The sequence below is a fragment of the Silurus aristotelis genome (genome assembly GCF_946808225.1).
Source record: "Silurus aristotelis genome assembly, chromosome: 26".
Lineage (NCBI taxonomy): Eukaryota > Metazoa > Chordata > Actinopteri > Siluriformes > Siluridae > Silurus > Silurus aristotelis.
In genome coordinates this window covers 10,063,847-10,082,888 of record NC_139599.1, presented here as the reverse complement: position 1 = coordinate 10,082,888, position 19,042 = coordinate 10,063,847, and the positions used below count along the sequence as shown (strand labels likewise).

Below are 19,042 nucleotides of genomic sequence, written 5' to 3'. Positions count from 1 at the left end.
AGAACCCCTCTGGCAAGTTTTACAAGAAGCATGGCAAGTATTTTAGCTAAATGTTTGTAGAAGCTTTTCAGATGCCAAGAGCGTGTGAAGATTTTATTCATGCCAAGGAAGTATTTTTCAATGAAAAACATTTTAACATCTGTACACAAAAGGTTGGCAAAAGTTGAAGCATTGACTATACTTTTTCACTCAAGTTAACATAAATATGTTTGGGCTCTGACATGTACTTAAGTGAAAAGTAGCTATTACCACTAGCTTTAAGTGTCATGCTGGTACCAGGTCATCACATCATATTAATATACTAATACATAAGAATTTTACATTTTGTTAGCTAATGATTGTTTTGACCATTTAAAACACAAGCAGAAAAAATATGATGATGATCAGGAATGTCTCTGTTCTCGGTCATGTTTACATTGCTAACTCCCTCTGTCTCATCCACATTAGCCATACTAATTGTTGCCTTCTGCCTTGCTTGTTGTTAGCTTCATAGGCTAGCCTACCTCTGAGGTGCGTGACAGCCAGTAAATAATACACCAGTGGTAGGTTGAAAAAGCAGCGCAATGACAAGAAATAGGTTGATGGTCTGAAAATGGTGCGTAATGAGAAGAAAAAATATTGATAATGTCACCAAATAGATTAAAACTAAAGTAACAAGCCTGGTTTGAAAATGTAAGAAGTATAAAGTACAGATATTTGTGTAAAAAATTTAACGAGTGAAAGTAAAAAGTTAGCCTGAAAAATAAATAGTGAAATAAATAGTGAAGAAGTAATAAAAAAATATAGATAAATAAATATAGAAATATACAAAAATATAGATAAATAAATATAGAAATATACTTGAATATATTTAAATATTTGTACTTTATTACTTCCCATTTTTGCTGTACAATTATTTATTTACAGTAAAGAAAATAAGTATTTGAACACCCTGCTATTTTGCAAGTTCTCCCAGTTAGAAATCATGAAGGGGTCTGAAATTGTCATCGTAGGTGCATGTCCACTGTGAGAGACATAATCTAAAAAAAAAATCCAGAAATCACAATGTATGATTTTTTAACTATTTATTTGTATGATACAGCTGCAAATAAGTATTTAAACACCTGAGAAAGTCAATGTTAATATTTGGTACAGTAGCCTTTGTTTGCAATTACAGAGGTCAAACATTTCCTGTAGTTTTTCACCAGGTTTGCACACACTGCAGGAGGGATTTTGGCCCACTCCTCCACACAGATTTTCTCTAGATCAGTCAGGTTTCTGGCCTGTCTCTAAGAAACATGGAGTTTGAGCTCCCTCCAAAAATTCTTTATTGGGTTTAGGTCTGGACACTGGCTAGGCCACGTCAGAACCTTGATATGCTCCTTACAGAGCCACTCTTTGGTTATCCTGGCTGTGTGCTTCGGGTCATTGTCATGTTGGAAGACCCAGCTTCGACCCATCTTCAATGCTCTAACTGAGGGAAGGAGGTTGTTCCCCAAAATCTCGCTATACATGGCCCCGGTCATCCTCTTCTTAATACAGTGCAGTCGCCCTGTCCCATGTGCAGAAAAACACCCCCAAAGCATGATGCTAAAACCCCCATGCTTCACAGTAGGGATGGTGTTCTTGGGATGGTACTCATCATTCTTCTTCCTCCAAACACGTTTAGTGGAATTATGACCCAAAAGTTCTATTTTGGTCTCATCTGACCACATGACTTTCTCCCATGACTTCTCTGGATCATCCAAATGGTCATTGGCAAACTTAAGACGTGCCTGGACATGTGCTGGTTTAAGCAGGGGAACCTTCCGTGCCATGCATGATTTCAAACCATGACGTCTTAGTGTATTACCAACAGTAACCTTGAAAACGGTGGTCCCAGGTCTTTTCAGGTCATTGACCAGCTCCTCCCGTGTAGTTCTGGGCTGATTTCTCACCTTCCTTAGGATCATTGAGACCCCACAAGGTGAGATCTTGCATGGAGCCCCAGTCCGAGGGAGATTGACAGTCATGTTTAGCTTCTTCCATTTTCTAATGATTGCTCCAACAGTGGACCTTTTTTCACCAAGCTGCTTGGCAATTTCCCCGTAGCCCTTTCCAGCCTTGCGGAGGTGTACAATTTTGTCTCTAGTGTCTTTGGACAGCTCCTTGGTCTTGGCCATGTTAGTAGTTGGATTCTTACTGATTGTATGGGGTGGACAGGTGTCTTTATGCAGCTAACGACCTCAAACAGGTGCATCTAATTTAGGATAATAAATGTAGTGGAGGTGGACATTTTAAAGGCAGACTATCAGGTCTTTGAGGGTCAGAATTCTAGCTGATAGACAGGTGTTCAAATACTTATTTGCAGCTGTATCATACAAATAAATAGTTTAAAAATCATATATTGTGATTTCTGGATTTTTTTTTTTTTTAAGATTATGTCTCTCACAGTGGACATGCACCTACGATGACAATTTCAGACCCCTCCATGATTTCTAAGTGGGAGAACTTGCAAAATAGCAGGGTGTTCAAATACTTATTTTCCTCACTGTATATATATTTGTTTGGTCAAAATAAATCTTAATATTGTTAAATTACTTTATAGGACAATAAAAAAAATACAAAACTAGGTGTTTTTTTTAAATGGCCAACTCTGCTGTCAGAAGAAAAGCAAAGAGTGGAAAAGTTCAGTTGCAAAATAAAAAAATGGTTTAGATAACCCAAATTACTCTTACAATACTCTTACAATTTTATCATATAGGATTTAGTAAAATAAAATGTATAATATTTTGTATCTCTCTAACTGAGATAACTAGATACTGAGCCTGCATTTGTATTTGTTCTAAAAAAATAAATAAAAAAAAAAGCATTGCTGAAGCCCAACTCTGCCTTCCAAATAGATCACAAGAAGAGTTAAATTCTGCCTAACAGTGAGCTAGATTAGTGCTTGTGACACATTTTCTGGCACCTCTGGCTCTTCAGGATGTTCTCATTTGCTTGTTGACATTTTGCCAACATTACAATCTCTTAAAGGGCATCTAAGCCAAATCAATGACACAGAGCACTTCAGATATAATAGTGATTAATAAGATAGTCCACTTCAGATATTCTCTTGTTTTTCTCTGGCAAAATGTGTAATTTGCTAACCTCAGTACATCCACATTTGACTCATCTATTGTGGTGATTGTTAAGGCTATGTAAAGCAGGTATTAGCTAAAATGGTTTTCATAGTAGCTTACCATTTGCTGCATTGTAATAAAATAAAGAAAGTATATAAAAATAAAAAATGTTTAAAAGGCATGTGGTTGTATTTGTGTCAGGACATATTTAGCTGCTAGAAAAAAACCCATTCTCAAGATCTTGCCTAGAGCCCCACAGACCCTCAGGCCAGTTGCTCTCACCAAGCATTGAATACTGCTTTATGAGTGGATCATTTGTACTAACATTTGAGATATGCAATCATATTAGCATTTGTTTGGGCAGAAAACAAACAACTGATAAAAATGTGATAATGTCATAAAAACTGCATGTCATCCACATTGGTAGTAATTAATGATTTTAACAATGCTTTTACACTTTACATTTGACTACATGGGCAAATACAAGGAGCGTCCTCATTATATTTATATTGTACTACTGTCAATCTAATCTGACTTCAAAGGGGAATAATTAGGCATCTGCAGATGATATTCATTAAATTTAGTGACCTAAAACAGATTACTTAATCCACACAACTATGCTTACTGATTGTCCAAAAGAAGAATGTTGGGAAAAAGTGTCCTTTTATAATAAAATGATTGACTGATTGATGGATGCAACTTGAGTAAACTTACAGCTTAGAGTTAACATGATAAAAAAAAAAAATTGTTAAACTAATTGTTCATCAACATAAAATTGCAAACACTATGAATAGTTCATCATATACAGTACATAATATCAAAAGATTTAGAGAATCTGGAGAAATTGTGGTGTAAAGGGCTAAAATCAATATTGAATACGCGTGATCTTTGGAAACTCAGGCACTGCATTAAAAACAGGCATGATTCTGTAATGGAAATCACGGCACGTCAAAACAAACACTGATTTAACCCTTTACTCTGAAAATGTTAAAATTCTATACCCTTTCAAAACATAGAATGGGAAAATTTGTGGTTATCAAAAAATAATGCTGACTTATGTAATTACTGTATAGGATATAGAAAATAGCAGCTAAAAGCAAATTGTAATACATTTAAATACACCAACATTAAAAGCAACTATTCCATAAAAGCTGCTTTTAATTATGTATGGACACTAAGTTTTATACTGAAAAATTCCAATTAGATATTTTCTTTTAAAACCTTCAGCATAGTAAAATGTAGCGGTAATATTCACAGGGGCGTAAGGGGGTCTTAATACAGAGTGTAACGTCTCATACGTGATCAAGAGCATCCATTAGTGTCATTTAGAATCTTTCCAATGTGACATAAAAATGGATATAACGGCCACTGGCAACTACTAAGTGTTTGAGAAAAAAGGCAGAGACGACTTAATGACAACTTATTTGTCCCTGATATCTACTCACTACCACACAGATTCAAACACATCCATGTATCATTCAAATGCAGGCAAAATAAACAAATGTAGACAATAATTCAACAGAAAGAAAACCATTGCACAATTTAATACTGAGAATATTGATATAGGGCACAGGTTTTTAAAAAATAAGCAAAATATATTAAGCATGAAAATAAAACCCTTTCATAAGTAATACCGATCATAAATTAAGATTTTCAATGTTAAATATTATTAAAATTACTGATACTCTTGAAAGATACAAACCAATGAATTCATTTACAACATCAACATAAGAATGTTTTTTTGATTTCCCCTATAATGTTTTTAATCCCCCCAAAAAACAACAACCGACACTAAAAACATAAAGTCAGGGTTCATAATTTAAGGTAGGAAATCTTGTGTCTGTACAATTATCTCAGATCTGTACATTTATACAGGAAATATAGGCTTCCAACTGCTAACATTCATGCCATTTTTGGCAAAAAAGTAATTCAACTCAAATTTGTAAGACCTGTAAGTAAACTCTAGGCTCTGGAGTACCGTGAAATCTGCATAGTGACAAGCAGTTGTTATTTTCTCAGAGCGTAAAGTGCAGGAAATTGCCACAAAGAAGAGACCATCAATTAAAAAAACAATATTAAATAAATAAAAGCAAAACAACCTGCATTAACTGAAGACAAAGCACAGTACCAAGCATTTCCATCAGAACTATAAAGAAAGGGGGGGTTAAAGAGTCTTTATACTGTCTGTAGAACATTTACAGAGATATTACATCATGCCCCAGCATGAGCACATCCAGTGGGAATTTCCACCGTGTTCTTCATGAGTGAAGTAAAATGCCCGCCATGTCAACTAGCCATGAAGTCCAGATAGATCCCTGAAAGTCAACATTTCGCACATCATGCCATGCTCTCCCGCTCCTCTGATGGGCCATTTGACACCTTCTTCACCTTTTTCACCCCCTCCCCCATGGCTGTAGATGTAGTTACACTGTGGAGAGAACATGTTCTGAGTACATGGTCACATTACACTAATTATTCAAGCAATTAATTGCTTTATGTTAAATTATTAAAGAACTACATGGCATACATATTTAATATTGAGGAATATCAGTGAAACAAGTTGCTGTTATTACTTAAAGCAATAGTCATTTCCTCAATTATCCCTCTTTTTCTCCTCTCTTGTGTTAAAATCCATCCATCATCAAAGTGTATTTTGTATGTTTTGTATCATTTTATATTGAGCATTTTCTGTACAAGTCCGGGTTCAAAATGTTAAAGAAGTGATAATATATTTGAACATATATTTAATGTTATGCTAATAGATAATATATTTGAGCTTGCTATTTAAAAATTAAGATCGGACAAGAATGTGCTATTATTACAGTCAGCTTATGCTTGTTTTGTGTCACTTCCATTTAAAATAACTTTGTACAAGTTGTAGCTTTAAACCTTAAAGTTATCCATAACAGTAGCAGATTTAACACGAGTGAGTGAGTATAATAGGAAGCTTAGAGCTCAGTGGCTGAATCTTTTCTCTGGCCATGTTTGAGCTCCAACATACCTAAGCTCAAGCTCCACACTTTTCATACCTTTATCTTTGTCATACAACACAAACATCGCATCCACAATGTTGGTCAAAAGTGGGTCAATAAGCTGCAAAAGTGATACAAGCTTGGAATGACTCAGCTGTCATTTGATTTTTAATTAGCTTTTTGTGCTTGTGCGTTTCATTTTTAATTGATTTGTAAAGTGAGCTGGAGTGTCAGAAAGTCTGCACATTAATAAAAACGTGTTATTCTTAGCATTTAATATTAGTCCAATTAGCTCAGATTGGCTAAATAGTAGGAATAACCCTTTCTCAGCTGCTGGGCAACCCCAGTCTTGTAAACTACAGTTAATGACACCAGTGGATGCGGCTACTTTTAAAGGAAAACGTGCGGCACTGAGCAGCTCTTACTTAAGCTCATTTCTTGGTCATAAACATAGAAGACTGAAATGAAGATTCTATGTAAATTATATATAAACACAATCATCATCATAAACCAAACATTTAAAAATAAATTAAATGTAGTACTCAAAGTTCAGCCGAATTTTTGCGTTTTGTATCGAATAACAATTGTGAATTAATTAAGTGACATTAATTCTGCCAATATTATAATTCTATCCACAAAAATAGATTTGCATATCTAGTCACACAGTCATGCTAGAATGTTACAATCACACAGACAGCTGCTGGGACAGATATACATTATTGAAATGGTGAGACTGTTACATTAGTTGCAGTAAGGGGGGATTACCGTAGGCACAAAAAAATGTCATTATCATCAGTGAACATTCAGAGAAAGGACATTGTGAGATTGGACTCTTACAAATACCTGAGTGTTCATGTGAACAGCAAACTGGACTGAACAGATAATACTGAGGCAATTTACAAGAAAGGTCAGAGCAGACTCTTTCTGCTGAGTAGACTACAGTCTTTTGGAGTACACGGAGAGATACTGAAGACCATTTTTTAACTCTGTGGTGGATGTCTCTGGATGTCTCTGGAGATTTCCCTGGACAATGTACAGGAGGTGGGAGAAAGGAGGATGGTAGCTAAATGATCATCATTGCTGGAGAACGACTCTCACCCCTCTGTATGAAACAGTTTAATCTCTGAGCAGATACAGAAAGTCTTTTCTCCCTGCTATTAGACTTTACAATCAGAGCTGCTCCCAGTGAACCAGTTACCAAAAATGTACAATAACACTAATTTAAAGGTGTACAATATTACCCATGTGTGTTTGCAGCATAACTACTTATTGAGGTCTCTTTTCTTTTGTATTTTTTATCTGATCTGATCTGATCTGATCTTATCTTATCTTATCTTATCTTAACTGCATCTCCTTCTCCTGGAATCAGAAGAAGCCTAAAAACAATCCCTGGTCACATGGTGCCTATTCGAGTAGCTAGGTCACGTCAGCTTTCTGCCAACAGCAAGGGAACATTCTGACATGAAAATCTAGGCTGATGACCTGAGGCTGCAAAACCATACAGATTCTGGTCTCACCAACCATGCCTAAAAAAAAAAAGATGATTTGTTTGCAAATGTCTGCATTAATATAATCTATTTTTGGTCCAGGCCTTCCTGTCATCAATCTTGCCCAATGCAGTTTGAGGTGAAGGACTTAGAAAAGAACTCTCTTTGATGTGGGTGAGAGAGAGAGAGCAGAGAAATGTGTGGGGAAAATGATGCAGGTGAAGAACGAGGACACATATTGCTAAGCTATTTCTGTCTGGGACTGCAAGCAAGGGACAGAATAAGAGAGTGAAAAAAGCAAAAAGGCAAGGGCTAGAGGAAAGTGAATAGGCTCCCATGCTTAAAGGAATTTCCCCTCCTGAAACACATTAAATATATTGAACTTACATAATTTCTATGTGCTATCAGTTTCTCCTACGTGAGAACTATTGGAGGTGTGCATTATTTGGATATCATGTGCGAAATGTAGTAAACTATTAACCAAAGTAAAGAATACACCAATGTGTTCGTTGAAAAAGTTTAAACCTAAAAAACTTATCCAGAAATATATTACAAAATAAATCTTGGTCAGGTGACCTTCAGAAGGATGCAGATGCAGGGGCTAATGGGAGTGATGCATTGAGAAATGTGGAGGAAAAAGATGCAGAGAGAGATGACTGGGAGGAGATGACTGAGAGATACAGGAAGAGAGAGATGCAGAGGACAAAGAGATGCAGATGACAGAGAGATGCAGAGCACAGAGATGCAGAGCACAGAGATGCAGAGAGAGAGCTGTAGGTTAGAGACAGTGTGAGATACAGAAGGAAGACAGAGATGAAGAACTAAACCATTGACAATGCCGCCAAATTAGAGAAGGACAAGAGCAGGGCTTTAGTCTGCACTGTGTATCTATTTACACAACCCAGTATAAGTCATTTGTATTGTGTGACTACTTACACATCGTCCATTTCCATGTCCTCCTCGTCTTCCACAGACAAAAGCAGGTAGGGATTGGAAGAAGCTGGGCGGAACTTGTGGCCCGTCAGGACAAAGAAGGTCAGAGTGGCCAGTTCATCCAGCAGCTGTGAAGAGCAACAGAAAGATGTGTTACTTCACAACATTAGCATAATCCGAATGTTTGTTCAGTTCCCTTGATCCATCCAACCATCCACCCTCAATTTATCCATTGCATACATTAAACTATCACTACCTGCAACTCACTACACTACCTGCAAGTTAATAAGTTTGAACAACTTCTTAATAGCGCATTGTCTTTATAGTTAATTTTTATCATTCTGCAGTCCAGGTTTAAACTTGCAGTACACGTATTGCTCTGTTCTGAAGCGGTGTGGGATCTTAATTTTCAGGCTTTGTTTTAGTAATCTAATTATTGGCTCCTTGATTCTATGTCCTTAAGCCTATGACCTGTAAATCGATCCAAGTCCTCCATTTTAAAGGATGCATCAATTAAAAGGTGTGGGATCTTAATTTTCAGGCTTTGTCTTAGTAATCTAATTATTGGCTCCTTGATTCTATGTCCTTAAGCCTATGACCTGTAAATCGATCCAAGTCCTCCATTTTAAAGGATGCATCAATTATTTAAATGACTTTATTGAAATAAAGAATGAGGAGAAAAATGGTAGAGTGAGATCACACTGTATAAGGCAGAAGTACCACCACCAAAATGTTCAGAACATTTTATTTGTACAAAATGACTAATAACCAATAATTAAAAAGGTGTGCAAATGAAAACTAATAATTGAATAAGGGGTGAATAATATATTCAAAACCTCATGATAATTTAGGTTTTCTAGTAAAATTGAAAAACCTACTGAAGTTTTCAGAAGTATTATGAAGATTGAGCTGGTGTGGTGGCTGTAATTTCTCATATGGTATAAAGTGTTTGTCCACCATATGATTCTATGGGATACTTTTATAAGCAAAACTGTGGAATATTACAAGTAACCTTTAAAGAATACGAAGAAACAGAGTTAAAGTCTAACAGATGAAAGTAACTGATCAATCAAAATGTGTTTGAAAAAGATGCCTTTCATTGTGATTCATTATGCCATGAGACAAGCAATAATGCTGAGCAAGCATTAATAAGTGACTGTGCTGTGCTGCTTTGAAGTGACGGACTCTTATTCAACAAATATATTTAAAACTAGTCTGCTAATAGATCTATGAAGTGTTATGCCCACTCATTGTCATTCTAGCACTATAAGAATTTTGTGGCCTAACTGAACTGTGAAGGACTATATATCATGTTTACAATAGAGCTACTAATCTCGAATTAGAATACTCATCTGCTTCTTCTGTAAACAGAGGAATAAGATGTTGTTGGTAAATGCTGTTAAAAGAAAAAATGTGCTTCTGCATGTTGCAGTGCCATGTGATGCTGATCACAAATATATCACTACCTAACTTTAAAATAGGACAAAAAACACATACTTTAATTTAGGCATTATCAAGCTTCACTGTCATTCCTATACACTTTTTATTCCTGTACCATTTTCTGAGCGGTTAATTTTGCTAGAGAGATGTCTTTTTCAATCGGTTTAGACCTGCCTTTAATAAATGCTTCATAATGATTAAATCTTTAGATCTGTCAAAAGCTTTAACAAACAAATAAGAGGGGTCAATGCACAAAGGCAGCCATCGTACAGCACAGTTGGAGAAGAGGGTTAACAGCCCAAATGTAGCAGCTAGGCAATTCTATGGCTGGGCTCTCTCAGAGGAAGAGCTCTTCTCAGTAACTTAGGGCCTAAAAACATCCTTTACCTACCTGATAGAGCCATTTCCACTGGAAGGGGACAATGACCTTGATGAGGATGGCAATGATACGAGTGAAATAAATATAGCACACGATCTGTGAAGCAGAAACACAGGTATTAATAGTGCACACACTCCTCACAATTCCTTACATTTCCTCACACATTATTTATATTTGTTCCCTAATAATTAGAAGCTAATTAGTGACTTCTGGAGTGTGAGTAAATATGTAGAGATCTAAAATATGGAATTAATGAAAGAGAGACAACGCTGACAACAATAACATTAAATACTTAAAATGTAATATGCTGTTAATAAGTAATTAACTCTCCATTAATGAGTAATTAGTCAAATATTCAGTATGCATCATTCAGTAGAAGATTAAGTATATAGCAGAGTCTCTATGGCAATGCAAGACATTAATTGCTAATAAAATCCAGATAAACAATGATCTGCTACTTGCTGGTTATTATAATGGTAGCCACAAACTTAATAAAATTAATACAAATAATTACACTAATAATGGGCTACAGAAATGAATGATTGATATTCACAGTATTAAAAAAAATAGTGTTGGTTACAAAAAAAAAAAAAAAAAAAAAAGGTATTTTGTGATCAAGTATGCACAGTAAAACTAAAAATTAATCAAAAGATTTCAATAAAAATTATTACTAGATTATTTAATAAATCATTAGCTTGTTTTTGCCATTTGTTTTCCTAATGAATGATTTTTTAAAACTCTTTACATGTAAATCTACATTGTAAATAGTTATTATATAGTATAAAAACAACAGTATAAGTTTATAGTTTGAGAAGTCAGACTATTAAGTACTAATAACTCAGTCTCAATTAACATTTTATTCTCCCACTACATCTTTTATTTACTAAATATTAAAGTAAGTAAAATTAAAGTAAACTATAGTTAAAAGATGCTTATTATAGAAATGACAAGCTGGAAAACATATTAACAGCATAAAAGATTATTCATATGCATCCACCAAGTTCTACCAAAGTTTCCAAATCAAAAAACAACCCTAAAGTTTTCTACAATCTGAATTGCACCTAGCAATTTAAACATCACAATGTTGTACTTCACATTATCTAACTTATTTCAGCAGCAACAAGGAAGAAATGATAATACATATTTAGACATGGTAAGTCATGAATAGATGAATATAAATTACTTGTCATTGTACAGGTCAAGAAGAACAGACATGTAATAAAAATCCTAGAGGGAGGTGATTTATAAAAACCCATTAAAAGAAGATAATGAAATAGCATGAGAGAACAAGGGGGAATCAATCGTACGGGTGGGACAATGAGTAAGATGAGAAGCGACATTTTTTTGATATGAGGTATAAAATGCCCCCTTTTTTGTGGTGTAGATCCTTTGGCAGATTTTAACACATATAGACTATAATATATATATATATATATATACACACATACATACAGTATTGTTCAAAATAATAGCAGTACAATGTGACTAACCAGAATAATCCAGGTTTTTTGTATATTTTTTATTGCTACGTGGCAAACAAGTTACCAGTTGGTGCAGTAGATTCTCAGAAAACAAACAAGACCCAGCATTCATGATATGCACGCTCTTAAGGCTGTGCAATTGGGCAATTAGTTGAAAGGGGTGGGTTTAAAAAAATAGCAGTGTATGCCGTTGACTGCACAAACTCAAAACTATTTTGTACAAACTATTTTTGTTTCTAGGATTTAGCAATCCTGTGAATCACTAAACTAATATTTAGTTGTATGACCACAGTTTTTTAAAACTGCTTCACATCTGTGTGGCATGGAGTCAACCAACTTGTGGGACTCTCAGCTGTTATTCCACTCCATGATTCTTTAACAACATTCCACAATTCATTTACATTTCTTGGTTTTGCTTCAGAAACAGCATTTTTGATATCACCCCACAAGGTCTCGATTGGATTAAGGTCAGGGGATTGGGCTGGCCACTCCATAACATTAATTTTGTTGGTTTGGAACCAAGACTTTGCTCGTTTACTAGTGTGTTTGGGGTCATTGTCTTGTTGTAACAACCATTTCAAGGGCATGTCCTCTTCAGCATAAGGCAACATGACCTCTTCAAGTATTTTGACATATGCAAACTGATCCATGATCCCTGGTATGCGATAAATAGGCCCAACACCATAGTAGAAGAAACATGCCCATATCATGATGCTTGCACCACCATGCTTCACTGTCTTCACTGTGTACTGTGGCTTGAATTCAGAGTTTGGGGGTCGTCTCACAAACTGTCTGTGGCCCTTGGACCCAAAAAGAACAATTTTACTCTCATCAGTCCACAAAATGTTCCTCCATTTGCTTTTTAGGTCAGTTGATGTGTACTTTGGCAAATTGTAACCTCTTCTGCACATGCCTTTTTTTTTAACAGAGGGACTTTGCGGGGGATTCTTGAAAATAGATTAGCTTCACACAGACGTCTTCTAACCGTCACAGTACTTACAGGTAACTCCAGACTGTCTTTGATCATCCTGGAGCTGATCATTGGCTAAACCTTTGCCATTCTGGTTATTCTTCGATCCATTTTGATGGTTGTCTTCCGTTTTCTTCCACGTCTCTCTGGTTTTGCTCTCCATTTTAAGGCATTGGAGATAATTTTAGCTGAACAGCCTATAATTTTTTGCACCTCTTTATAGGTTTTCCCCTCTCCAATTAACTTTTTAATCAAAGTACGCTGTTCTTCTGAACAATGTCTTGAACGACCCATTTTCCTCAGGCTTTCAAATGCATGTTCAACAAGTGCTGGCTTCATCCTTAAATAGGGGCCACCTGATTCACACCTGTTTTTTCACAAAATTCATGACCTCATTGATTGAATAAACTTTCTTTCGGCTTCTCCCATTAGGGGTCGCCACAGCGGATCATCCGCATGTTTGATTTGGCACGTTTTTACGCTGGATGCTGTTCCTAACGCAACCCTCCCCATTTATCCGGGCTTGGGACCAGCACTAAGAGTGGCTGGGGTTGGTTCCCTGACTGGGGATCGAACCCGGGCCGCAGCGGTGAGAGCGCCGCATCCTAACCACTAGACCACCAGGGACCCCCTCATTGATTGAATGCCACACTGCTATTTTTTTTAACACACCCCTTTCAACTAATTGCCCAATTGCACAGGCTTACGAGCGTGCATATCATGAATGATGGGTCTTGTTTGTTTTCTGAGAATCTACTGCACCTACTGGTAACTTGTTTGCCACGTAGCAATAAAAAAATATACTAAAAACCTGGATTATTCTGGTTAGTCACATTGTACTGCTATTATTTTGAACAATACTGTATATATATATATATATATATATATATATATATATACACAGTGAGGAAAATAAGTATTTGAACACCCTGCTATTTTGCAAGTTCTCCCACTTAGAAATCATGGAGGGGTCTGAAATTGTCATCGTAGGTGCATGTCCACTGTGAGAGACAAAATCTAAAAAAAATAAACCATCCAGAAATCACAATATATGATTTTTAAACTATTTATTTGTATGATACAGCTGCAAATAAGTATTTGAACACCTGTCTATTAGCTAGAATTCTGACCCTCAAAGACCTGTTAGTCTGCCTTTAAAATGTCCACCTCCACTACATTTATTATCCTAAATTAGATGCACCTGTTTGAGGTCGTTAGCTGCATAAAGACACCTGTCCACCCCATACAATCAGTAAGAATCCAACTACTAACATGGCCAAGACCAAAGAGCTGTCCAAAGACACTAGAGACAAAATTGTACACCTCCACAAGGCTGGAAAGGGCTACGGGGAAATTGCCAAGCAGCTTGGTGAAAAAAGGTCCACTGTTGGAGCAATCATTAGAAAATGGAAGAAGCTAAACATGACTGTCAATCGCCCTCGGACTGGGGCTCCATGCAAGATCTCACCTCGTGGAGTCTCAATGATCCTAAGGAAGGTAAGAAATCAGCCTAGAACTACATGGGAGGAGCTGGTCAATGACCTGAAAAGAGCTGGGACCACCGTTTCCAAGGTTACTGTTGGTAATACACTAAGACGTCATGGTTTGAAATCATGCATGGCACGGAAGGTTCCCCTGCTTAAACCAGCACATGTCCAGGCACGTCTTAAGTTTGCCAATGACCATTTGGATGATCCAGAGGAGTCATGGGAGAAAGTCATGTGGTCAGATGAGACCAAAATAGAACTTTTGGGTCATAATTCCACTAAACGTGTTTGGAGGAAGAAGAATGATGAATACCATCCCAAGAACACCATCCCTACTGTGAAGCATGGGGGTGGTAGCATCATTCTTTGGGGGTGTTTTTCTGCACATGGGACAGGGCGACTGCACTGTATTAAGGAGAGGATGACCGGGGCCATGTATTGCGAGATTTTGGGGAACAACCTCCTTCCCTCAGTTAGAGCATTGAAGATGGGTCGAGGCTGGGTCTTCCAACATGACAATGACCCGAAGCACACAGCCAGGATAACCAAGGAGTGGCTCTGTAAGAAGCATATCAAGGTTCTGGCATGGCCTAGCCAGTCTCCAGACCTAAAGCCAATAGAGAATCTTTGAAGGGAGCTCAAACTCCGTGTTTCTCAGCGACAGGCCAGAAACCTGACTGATCTAGAGAAGATCTATGTGGAGGAGTGGGCCAAAATCCCTCCTGCAGTGTGTGCAAACCTGGTGAAAAACTACAGGAAACGTTTGACCTCTGTAATTGCAAACAAAAGCTACTGTACAAAATATTAACATTGACTTTCTCAGGTGTTCAAATACTTATTTGCAGCTGTATCATACAAATAAATAGTTTAAAAATCATACATTGTGATTTCTGGATTTTTTTTTTTAGATTATGTCTCTCACAGTGGACATGCACCTACGATGACAATTTCAGACCCCTCCATGATTTCTAAGTGGGAGAACTTGCAAAATAGCAGGGTGTTCAAATACTTATTTTCCTCACTGTATATATATATATAGTATCTATCTCACTTGTAATTCATATTTTAAAAACATTCTGCTAAATGTAATTTGATGCTCTGCCTACAGACACAATGAAGGAAAATTTGATTTAAAATACATTCTTTTTCGAATAAATGCAACACAGAATGAAGGTGTGATCCCCTCTGGACACAAAAGTCTTCTGCAGGTGTGAAATGAGAAAAGGCACAAGAGAGAGGTGTAAAAAATATAGGAGAGAGACAGTAAAAAATTTCAGTACTTACCATCACATAGTAGTGTCTGAAAAGCTTCAGCTGAGCCAAATTGATGGCAGCTTTTAAAATAACAAGACACAACAAAAGCAAAGCTATTATCAATTGATTCAGGAACAGACAAAAGCAAAACCTCAGTGCTTTTGATAACATAATTTGAAGCATGTAAGTGGTTGTAATGCATTTGGTAATGTAAAGTATATAAAAGAGGAATCAGCATGTTATTTAAAACAATCATATAATGCAACCAAACAGAAACACAATGTGAAGTTTTCTTCATTCTTGTTAAAGCTTTCTGCAATCAAGTAAAGTGGAACAGACACAGTTGGGCTTTGGGAATAACCTGTTCTGATCCTAGTGTACACACAAAAACATTAATTCTCACACACACACACACACACCTATGATTGGAACATGTTCTCTCTGTGGGATAGCTGGATTAGCATAGTGATTAAGTATGAACAAAAGGATACAGTATACTAATTATATATATATATATATATATATATATATATATATATATATATATATATATATATATATATATATATATATATATATATATATATATATATACACACACACAGTACAGACCAAAAGTTTGGACACACCTTCTCATTCAAAGAGTTTTCTTTATTTTCATGACTATGAAAATTGTAGAGTCACTGAAGGCATCAAGAAGGAGAGTGATGGGGTGCTGCGTCAGATGACCTGGCCTACACAGTCAACTGACCTGAACCCAATCGAGATGGTTTAGGGGTGAGCTGGACCGCAGAGTAAAGGCAAAAGGGCCAAGTGCCAAGCATCTCTCGGGGAACTCCTTCAAGACTGTTGGAAGACCATTTCAGGTGACTACCTCTTGAAGCCCATCAAGAGAATGCCAAGAGTGTGCATTGCGATAATCAAAGCAATAGGTGGCTACTTTGAAGAACCTAGAATATAAACTTTTTCAGTTGTTTCACACTTTTTTGTTATGTATATAATTCCATATATAATTCCACGTGTTAATTCATAGTTTTGATGCCTTCAGTGTCATTCAAATAAAGAAAACTCTTTGAATGAGAAGGTGTGTCCAAACTTTTGGTCTGTACTGTATGTATATATATATATATATATGTATATATATATATATATATATATATATATATATATATATATATATATATATATATATATATATATATATTATATATATATATATATACACATATATATACATATATATATACACTTATACTTACTCAATTACTATAAAGGAAATAAAAGTGGAAGTCACATAGAAACTGCTTCTTTTTGTATTTTTCACATCCATCTCCAGCCCAGGTGACTGACTTCTGGCTACTTTGTGTGGCTGCTAAAGTGGGGAAACATCTGTGTGTGTGTGTGTGTGTGTGTGTGTGTGTGTGTGTGTGTGTGTGTAGAATATCGACTTTTCTTGAAAAATAATCATAATAAATATTGAATAGAACTGTATTCTGTATCATTTCATGCCGGGTTTGTAGTGTTAAACTTGTGTGACTAAACAGCAGAGTTTTATTTAAATAGATTCTGTATGTAGAGATTAAAGCAATTCAGAATGTGTAAAGTGTCTGAATCTCTAGAGCATTGCACATATGAGACCACAAGGGCCATAGAAGGGCAACAGAATAAAGGTGAGCATGAGAGCAGGATATTAAACAGAATGTGAAACAGTACAGAACATAACAAACACCACAGACAAAGTAGACTTTATACCAAATAAAAAAATGGGATATGTTGTGGCATCCTGTTGTGCTCGAACAACATTACACTGATTACAAGTCTCAGCACAAAACAAGTCCTTATTGTAATAGCGTTAACCTTTCAGACATACAAAACAAAACAAAACTGCAACCTCACTATTTCTAAATGGAAAAAGAAAATGTACTGTACACTATCTGGCCAAAAGTGGAACCTGACTATCACCAGAGGTGGAAAGAATTGCATTTACTCACATTATTATTATTATTATTACTATTATTATAATTGAGTATTTTTTAAGGGAGTTTTTAAAGTGTGTAATTTTACCTTTTATGTTTATTCTACTTTATTACATTTTAAATTATGCTAACGCTAATGATGTCTTAAAATTACCACCTGTTAACCTTAACATCCTAGTTACCTTAAAATCCTGTGTACATTTTTAAGTGATAGTTTGTTGTGATAGTTATAGATGTTTTAACATGGGTTTGTGTGAGGTACTTTCACCTAGTCAGTGTATTACTATAGGATTCATTGTCATGTATCAAAATTTATGCGTGAATTAAAAATACTAAACCTAGGTCTGTCAATTGATTAAAATGATTAAAATGCAACTTAACAAATTTTTATCTGTTCTAAATTAAGCTTAAATGAATACTTCTTTTAAGTTTTTAATACTCTGATCAACATGGACATGGACAAATATAAATCAACAAATGTTTGTTATTAATTAACCCATAACCAAAATAGAGCATAAAGACAAAATATTCTTGTCAAAGTTTTGAAGTAATTATGGTGATTCAAATTACGTAAATCATCAGGACACCAAATGGAACTTTTGTATGGTTAATTGCTGGATGTGTGCATCATGGCAAGTTTTAGTGCTTGATTTGAGACTTGGCGCATGAGTAAATGTAAAAATGATTAAAAATGATTTTTCTATTAAGTTTATTTTCTTGTTTTATATCTGGGTTTAAAAATAAAAACCTAAAAATTTAAATAAATAAATATAAAAGTGGTGAAATTAAAACCTTCAATGCAACAAACACTTTGCATTGAAGGTTTTAATTTCACCACTTTTATATTTATTTATTTATATTTTTATTAATAGTGGTTTAAAATAGAAATGCGTGTTGCATTAATCGGGTGTTAATAAAATTAATGCTGTTAAAATTAATTTGCATTTGACAGCCCTAGCAAAAACACATAAAAAATATATCTCATAAAATTAAAAAATTAATTAAGGTTATTAAAACCACACATGACATGTTACCTGTGCATATTTTATTGCTTCCATGTTTTGTGCATGTTGCTAAATCTTGCTAAATCAAGTTTTATGTAAATCAGGGGGCGTCATTTTTGGAATGTTTGAAACATTGATAGAAACTGAAATGTATATATTTGTTTTGTACTAGATATACACTGATTCGATGAATAAAATTATGTTATTACCTTTTCTTATTGCACATGGAAAATATTAAATTTGTGTAAAGAAATTGGCTAAAGCTAAGGCAATTTGTGAACAATTACAAAATAAATGAAACATGGCAAGGTATGGCATGGTAACTTTACCCTTTGCATATATAGTTCTCCTTTACATACACAGTGAAAAGAGAAAAAAAAATTAAAAATAAAAAAATATATATATATATATATATATATATATATATTATATAGTGAGGAAAATAAGTATTTGAACACCCTGCTATTTTGCAAGTTCTCCCACTTAGAAATAATGGAGGGGTCTGAAATTGTCATCGTAGGTGCATGTCCACTGTGAGAGACATAATCCAAAAAAAAAAAAATCCAGAAAATCACAATA

The 19,042-nt window shown here is 35.4% G+C and overlaps 2 protein-coding genes across 3 annotated transcripts in view; both read right to left on the bottom strand.

Moving 5' to 3' along the window:
• LOC310720668 (uncharacterized protein) overlaps window positions 1-19,042 on the bottom strand; it is a gene marked incomplete at its 5' end in the record, with an annotated part of 579,035 nt that overhangs the window by 51,982 nt on the left and 508,011 nt on the right. Inside the window, 2 exons of the mRNA XM_083531443.1 lie at window positions 11,744-13,133; window positions 13,371-13,504. The remainder of the gene's footprint in view (window positions 1-11,743; window positions 13,134-13,370; window positions 13,505-19,042) is intronic.
• Window positions 4,595-19,042, bottom strand: part of gpr107 (G protein-coupled receptor 107) — a gene marked incomplete at its 3' end in the record, with an annotated part of 35,153 nt that continues 20,705 nt past the window's right edge. The window contains exons 15-18 of one of the 2 annotated variants that reach the window (XM_083531910.1): window positions 15,514-15,563; window positions 10,304-10,387; window positions 8,476-8,600; window positions 4,595-5,508 (exon numbers count right to left, since the gene is read on the bottom strand). In XM_083531910.1, the coding sequence (XP_083388036.1) occupies window positions 5,418-5,508; window positions 8,476-8,600; window positions 10,304-10,387; window positions 15,514-15,563 (350 nt within the window). Of the gene's footprint in view, window positions 5,509-8,471; window positions 8,601-10,303; window positions 10,388-15,513; window positions 15,564-19,042 lie in introns of those variants that run through there. The other variant, XM_083531911.1, reaches the window with a different exon arrangement.